Source organism: Propithecus coquereli, unplaced genomic scaffold (assembly GCF_000956105.1).
Source record: "Propithecus coquereli isolate 6110/MARCELLA unplaced genomic scaffold, Pcoq_1.0 Scaffold86, whole genome shotgun sequence".
NCBI classification, from domain to species: domain Eukaryota; kingdom Metazoa; phylum Chordata; class Mammalia; order Primates; family Indriidae; genus Propithecus; species Propithecus coquereli.
Window position 1 is genome coordinate 1,237,133 of NW_012154840.1, and position 7,969 is coordinate 1,245,101.

Consider the following 7,969-nt stretch of genomic DNA (forward strand, 5'->3'; position numbering starts at 1 on the left):
AATAAAAAGAACATTCTGTTTGTATAATTGAATCATCATTGTTTTAGAAATGTAGTATATTGCCTTCCCTTCTTGTTTATATGTTGATTATTATTTGTTCACATGAAATGTTAATATCCTTTATAGCTACCTTTTTTGATTTTGGTAATTCTTTAGATTTTGCCAGCCCTTTTGCTGTTCCGGTGGATCTCAGTGCCTACCCCTTGTATTGTACTGTAGTTGCTTATCCGACTGACCTCAACACCATCAGGCGGAGGCTTGAAAATCGCTTTTACAGGTCTGTTTAGTTTTATCATTTATTATAAAATTTATAATTTTATGGCTTTTGCTTTCCTTTTTGAAATCTGTGTTTTTATAGTATAAAATTACCATCCAAAAGACCTACACCAAAATTTCTTCTAAAAATTTGGAGCACTAATTTCCCTTTATTCAGAATATTCTCACTCTTCCAGGGTAAAAAAGGAGGTAGGGAAGAAAGGCAGAGAGGAAAATACGGGTAGCACAAATCCTTTGTGAAACAAAAACTATAGCTAACTTTACTTTATTAAGGACAGATTAAGTGGTTTGTGGATTCATCATGATTAAGGTGTGACAGATTTGGAATATATTTAAATCGCCTGTTGGGAATTAGGCAGTAGTTAATTAGATTTAATTGCCAGCCCTAAAATGTACATAGGAAAAAAGCTAAGTTATTTTTTCCTTGGTTGGGAGGGAGATGATTATTGGAGGACTGTGGAGGGCACCTCTTGGTCCCTCTCTCATCTGAGTCTACTACTAAACACGGTATTCCATGAACTAGTTAATCTGCCCCTTGTAATTGAGAATTGGAGGCATTTTTATAACATTATATATTATTTGATTAAATAATATATATCAAAAATAACTAGATAAAAATCTGTCATTTTCTACAATCTAGTCTTTTTTTCTTGTTCTTCTTGGCTCTTCCCCTGAAAGCTAAATTATACATTCTTTTGATTTTATCAAAATACTTTTTTTGTTTATTTATTTTTGTTTATTTGGTTTTTTATCATCATTCTACCCATAATGTCCTAAGTCAGTTCTATTCCAAGTTTTAATGTATAGTCCAGTGGTTCAGAATTCCGGCCTGTGCTTCAAATACTGTAACTATATCATCCCTTTTTAGTGCACATAAGTCACACATATATATTGAGTTACGTACATATATTGGAACACCTTTGACATACTGTGATTAAGTGCCTAGTAGTTCTATATTGTATAGTCCTAGAATATACTTTAAATGTATCAGCCAAGGCTAACGTAGGGTATTTTTTCTTTCATAGGAGAATATCAGCATTAATGTGGGAGGTACGCTACATTGAGCATAATGCCAGGACTTTTAATGAGCCAGACAGCCCTATAGTTAAAGCAGCAAAAATTGTAACTGATGTCTTACTTCGATTTATTGGGTAAGAAGCAGTTTTAACTTCCACAGAGGCTAACTTCTGATTTTTTAAAAATTATTTTTAAACATTATTAAACATTATTACTGAAATTATTGAAATGACATATCTTGTTTCTTAGGGATCAGAGCTGTACTGATATACTAGATACTTATAATAAAATTAAAGCAGAAGAACTAAACAGTACTGATGCAGAGGAGGTAAGAATCACAGCATGATTAATAGGAATGAATTCCTTTTCTGTTATTTGAAGTACAGTAAATGTTATGTGTAAATGTTGTAATTGGCTATAAGCAACAAAAAAGGTTTTTGAAAGCTGGCTGAATGCTTGCATCTGTTTATATTAAACTCTTTAACCTGTCCTTAGATTGTATATACCAACAATATAGTAGTGTTACAGGGTTTAGTCAGAGACAGGTGGCCAGTCATCCTATTTTACTCAGTGGGTTTCAGTAATAAGAATTCAACACTTTTATTTTCTATCCCTTAAAAATAAGAAAAAGCACTCAATATTTTAATAGAATATATAATGTGTGTTGCTTCAGTGATATATGCATGGGGCCAAAGCACTCGATATTTTAATAGAATGTACGATGTGTGTTGCTTCAGTGATAAATGCATGGAGGGCCCCAATTTCACCACAGTGCAATATGTCAATGTGACAGAATTACATTGGTACCCCATGAATATACATAATATGTATAAAACATAAATGGGGAAAAAAACAAAAAATAACTAAAATGGTTAGTTGATGGAAATTTCATTAAGTATTTTACTTTCTATACATTGTATGTAAAATATTAAAGAATTTTAAAATTACAGGTTTGAAAGTTAATTTTTAGTAGTTTCATGGAATTGCTACTTCATTTCTTTTATGGAAATTGCAAACATAAACCAGTCTCTTCTGAATGAAAATGGAATTAGTACTCTCAGCAGACTCTCACATACCTGATTTCCTCACCCATCTATGTTTCTAATCTACATAAAGCCATACTGCACTGGAGGTTATAATAGAAGCAAATACCAAGATAAGAGTATGGAATAATAATGGAAAGTGATAATTCAAAAATCTTTACCGGAAAAAAATTCATCCCAGGGATAATTGAATCAGATATGCTAGATTCTTTTGCAGTAGCATAAGATATTTTGTATATTCATATTATTTATACTGATAATCTCCAGAATGGTAAGTCTTCAATGTTGTTTTTATTCTTTCATGAAAATGTGTCTGACTATGCAATGTTATAAGTATTTTATATTATTGGAGTTAAATGTTATATACATAATAATAAATACAGCATACTGACTAGATATTAGCCTCTTGAAACCTAAGAAAAATTTATAATTCATATTCCTTATATTTTCTTATATATTCCTTGTATTTTCTCTGACCTTTCACATAAATGTATTTTAACTTAGGATTTAATTTAGCAAGAATTTCTCCTCAGAGTAGGATTATTTGGGTTAAAATAGAAAATTTAAGTAAAAATGTAGTTTAACAGCTTTATTTTATTAGAAAGGAGTACCAGTAGCTCATGAGCTACTTTTCTTTTCTCCTAGGCATTATCTAGGTGCTTCACCATCATCGGTGATGCCTGGGCCTTGATTCTTTGAATTAAAAAATTGTCCCTCAGAAAGAGATTTAATTGTATCTTAGGTTATAATACGCATGTATATTTTCCTTTTAGAAAAGAGATCTATTCTTTGTAATAGGAAAGGATTAATCATGAATAATTAATAATTATAGTATACTAAATAAGCATGTCATATAGAATAAGGTTTTTAAAAATTACTAATACTTAAGTACAACTTTAGCAGATACCAATCACTGCACCTTTTCCTTAGTTTCCTATTCTGATCTAAAGAGAAACTTTGTTTAACTCTTCTTCTTCCAGTATATTTTCCAGCTTGTACACAGCATACTGGGAAAGTTTGGAGTGAGTCTCTCTGCTGCCTGCTCCAATGAGGGAAAGTTAATCGTGATTATATTTTCCGTTTATTTGTAAATGTCTATCTAACTTGAAAGACTTTGTATGTAACTTAGCATCTTCTCCTACTCTTCCCTTTTAATTTAGGATACAGAAATGGTTGATTTAGATTCAGATGGTCCTGGTACTTCATCTGGAAGAAGGGTGAGTAAACAAATGAACTGTTGAGAAGAAACATTTTTGGGTTTCTTGTGTTGGGGGATCCCTAAGACCAACTCTATGTTTGGAGAGTTGCTGGAAGGACTCTTCGAACTAAGTATATAGTTATACTCATGGCTAAGATTTATTACAGCAACACAGTAAGGGTACACAGCTGAATCACAGGGAAGAAGACACAGGCAGAGTCTGGAGGAATCCACATGTAGGCTTCTTTATGCTCTCTCTTTCTCTTGTAAGGGGTCACATCTCACCCTCTTCCCCCAGCAATGAAAATGTAGCAAACGTGTGTGTAGAGACTCAATTCCCAAAGATTTTATTGGGGGTTGGTTATGTAGGTACCTTCTGACTGATGCATACCAAGATTCCAGGCTCTCAGAAGGAAAGCAGGCATTCAGCACAAATTACGTTATTTATACCATCTAGGTTCAAGTCTAGGTACAGTAAACTGTCTTTATAATTTAGGTAACCTTTCAAGTTCAAAGTTTCCAAATGTCAGCCAAGGGCCAGCCTTATAGGAAAACCCTGATAATGATAGGACTCAGGCCTGTTATGTTAACTCTTTTCTGCAGGCTTTTCCTCTATAATAATTAGACATAGTTGTTTTATATAAGGAACAATATCTTTTGAAATACTGGAAGAGACCCTAACAAAAGACACCAAATGATAAAGAATAGAACTTATCATGACCACAAAGGATTTCATTAAAAAAAAATTGTTCAACTGTTGTTTGGAGGACATTATTGTGCCATTGTCAAGTATACTTAACTACCAGCAAATATTAAGGCAATATAAATATTAACCTTGTAGAAGGAAAAAGCACTTTAAAATAGCAGCTGCTCTATCTTATGCAGATATATTAACATTAGGGATACATGAGAAAATCAATAAAGAGTTTCAGAGAAGAGCTTTTTGATATAATTCTATTAAAATCTATAGGTCAAATGCCGAGGCAGAAGACAGTCTTTAAAGTGTAATCCTGATGCTTGGAAAAAACAATGCAAAGAACTGTTGAGCCTCATTTATGAACGTGAAGACTCAGAGCCATTCCGACAGCCAGCTGATCCTCTTTTTTACCCAGTAAGCATACAGTTGTTTAAATAATTGCCAGGATGATAATTTCCCATAAGTGTCCATACTAAAGTCTAGTTAAGAGCAATTTTTCCTCTCCCTCCCTTCCTCTCTCCCACTCTTTGAATTGTGAAAGTGAGTGGCATGATTAGTTATGACCTTTTAAAATGCTTGGCATGTACTCAGCGTGTAAATTATTCAGTTGGAAACCAAATTCTAATCAAAATTTCTTTGCTATTTCTTCTTGATTTTATTTCATTCATTTGTTTAATACATTTTACTAACTTCTAATGTACTTCTATACATTGTAGACACTTGGTGACATATGTCAGTCCTATTTAATTTATACTAAATATGTTATCAATATGGTCACACAAAGTAACCAACATACCAGTATTACTTTTCTTTTCAACAAAGATAAATGCAAGAGAACTTAGATTATATGATTCCTTTTCTATGAGCATAACTATTTATATATTTAATTACCCTTTAGTATAGATAGCAAGTCTATTTTAACTTTTTCAGAGAAAAGGTACAGCAGTATTTCAGAAATATATCAGACCATCGTCTGAGCTTAATATACATAAATATTCTTCTCTGTATACACAGGTCTCAGTCGAGAAAAATATTCAAATAAGGAAAAAGATTATGTTCAACAGAGCTTGTTTTGTTTGTTTATAGGGAGTTCGAGTAGAAAAAATTAGTCCTATGTTTTTTGTAGCAGAGGAGAGTGGTGAATATAGAATTCTTTCACCTTAAAGTACAGCGAATAAAAGCATAATTCCTATTTATGGATCTTTGAGCCTTAAGTCATAATAGTATTGCAAGTCTTGATATTTTGTTGTGGTGGTCTAGAAACACAATATATGCTTTTTACCCTAATAGGGCCATCAAGAGCAAGATGGGGAATCCTCAGAGTCAGTTGTTGCAGAAAGACAAGATCCATCTCTTTCTGAGGTAGGCCTGGTAGTCTCTCTTTTTTCTATTTCAGAATATCACAGGGGTACAAACACTTTGGTTACATAAATTGCCTTTGCACTGCCAGAGTCACAGCTACAAGTGTGCCCATCCCCCAGAGAGCAGGCACCGCACCTGTTAGGTGTGAATTTACTCATCCCCTCTTCCCCCTACCTGCCCGATACCCGATGAATGTTACCTCTGTATGTGCATATATGTTGATCAATTAGTACCAATTTAATGGTGAGTACATGTGGTGTTGATTTTTCCATTGTTGTGATACTTAGAAGAATGGGCTCCAGCTCCATGCAGGATAACACAAGAAGTAGTTCACCATTTTTTTTAATGGAAAAGACATACTGGTTTTTTCTGTTTTTATTTAAAAGTCTCCATACTGTACATCAACCTTTCGTAATTTGTTAAAGCTGCCTTCTGACTCTACTCATTTTCTTTTTACCTTTATTTCATTTTTCTTGGTCATTTAGTTTTTAATCAACATGTGTTCTCAGGATTGTTCTTTGTGGCATCCTCATGAATCTTTATTTGTTTATGTAGATCTAAAGCTGCTGCAGACTAGAAAATATCAGTTACACAATATAATCATGTCTCTGTTGCAGCAGATGATTCCTACTGGAACTTTGTTCAGTAGGCAGGCTGAGTCTTTTGAGTTTTGGACATCATATTATACAGATTCCAACGTTTTTCCTCCATGAAAATCTTAATGTTTCATAAGCTATACTGTGTTAGAATACACTTTTGGTTTTCTGTGATTTAAGAAAATAAGATCTATTTGGAGCAATAGTGATTTCTCATATTTTCAAAAATATTTTTTCTCTTTTTGTAATCTCTTTTCTCTGCCCCTTCTCCTGTTTTTTGTTTTTTTTTGGCTTAGTCTTTGAAGGAAATGTAGAGATTTTACTTTTTAATGATTCTAAATAAGATAAGGGATTTAATACTGAATATACTTCTCACTCTGAAACTTATTTATTGAGGGTTATAGCATATATAGTTATAAATTTCAGATATAATTCCATATGATAACTCTAGGAAAATATTAACTAGACTGGAAAGATTTAGGTTAAAATGGAATCTTGCTAATTAAAATCTAATTCTGGACCTATGAGATGGAAGACCTTACACAAAGCAAAAGTATAACATTGATTAAAACACAAAAACGAGAGAAGCACAAACATAACCCATTTGACTTTGACTTCAAATGACACTTTAAGTAGAATGTTCTCATAGCTGGAAATCTTGGAAATATGTAGTTAATTTGTATAATGAAGCTATTTAATTATATGTGAATAATCCAATTTTCTACTCTCATTAAGTGGTTTGCCAGGGTTTTGCAGGTTGTATCAGCCTTTAAGCAAGAAATGGAATTCCATATTATGGACTCTGTAGAGATGAAGCCAGTGGCTATGGATTTTTTCTTCTGTCTCTTCAGAGTTCTTTATGGTTAGTGATGGCTGTGTGAGGGCTAAGGCTCTCCCAAAGACTCCCACAGACCCTTGCTGTGTTTACGAGACACCAAAAGATTGTTTGGGGTTGGGGGGGAAGGTAGTTGGCAGATTGAAAAGCAATGTATTCATTTTATGGTGGATTGTATCAGATGGTGATGCAAATCTCGGTCCCATTATATTATTTAGTATTGTTATGCAGTTTGGGTAGTTAATAACACATTATTCTTTGTAGGATTATCAAGATGTTATAGACACTCCTATGGACTTCAGCACTGTAAAAGAAACTTTGGAAGCAGGAAACTATGGTAGTCCTCTGGAATTTTATAAGGATGTTCGCCAAATATTCAGCAACTCCAAAGCTTATACGTCTAATAAAAAGTCAAGGGTATGAAAAAATATTAGATGGTTTAATTATCTAAGCATTTAGTTATATATATCAGGCAATTTTCTTTCACCAGTTTTAAAACTGCTAAATAAATATATACTATAATTCTGACATTGTTACTGAAGTTTGATTCTCAATATCCTCTCTGAAATATGGATCATTCCAGGCATGAAATATTATTAGGCATGCATAAAGATACATTTAACATAGTCATTCTGAAATTAAGCACATTTTCCTATCTCTTAATTGTGTCGTCTTTACTCTTTAGTTATACTTAGTTATATCTGCCAGAGAGAAGAAAAGGAAAGGAGAGGTAGTAATTTGAGTACCCTTTACTATGTCTAATAAATGACTTGATAACTGTATAAAGGTAGTTCACGATATTAGTATATATGTAATATTTCAATTAGCTCTGAATATTTATGTTCCCTTTTTTATAACAAAAAGGGAACCATATTGGGAAGTTATAACTGTTTATTCATACTCACATTTAATATTTTCCCTATGTTTTCTCAGAACTTAAAATAT

The 7,969-nt window shown here is 32.8% G+C and overlaps 1 protein-coding gene across 1 annotated transcript in view; it reads left to right on the top strand.

Moving 5' to 3' along the window:
* The window catches only part of BRWD3 (bromodomain and WD repeat domain containing 3), a 148,316-nt gene that overhangs the window by 130,792 nt on the left and 9,555 nt on the right, over window positions 1-7,969 (top strand). The window contains 7 exon segments of the mRNA XM_012664071.1: window positions 56-277; window positions 1,302-1,427; window positions 1,543-1,621; window positions 3,497-3,553; window positions 4,505-4,645; window positions 5,522-5,593; window positions 7,289-7,441. Coding sequence (XP_012519525.1) covers window positions 56-277; window positions 1,302-1,427; window positions 1,543-1,621; window positions 3,497-3,553; window positions 4,505-4,645; window positions 5,522-5,593; window positions 7,289-7,441 — 850 coding nt within the window.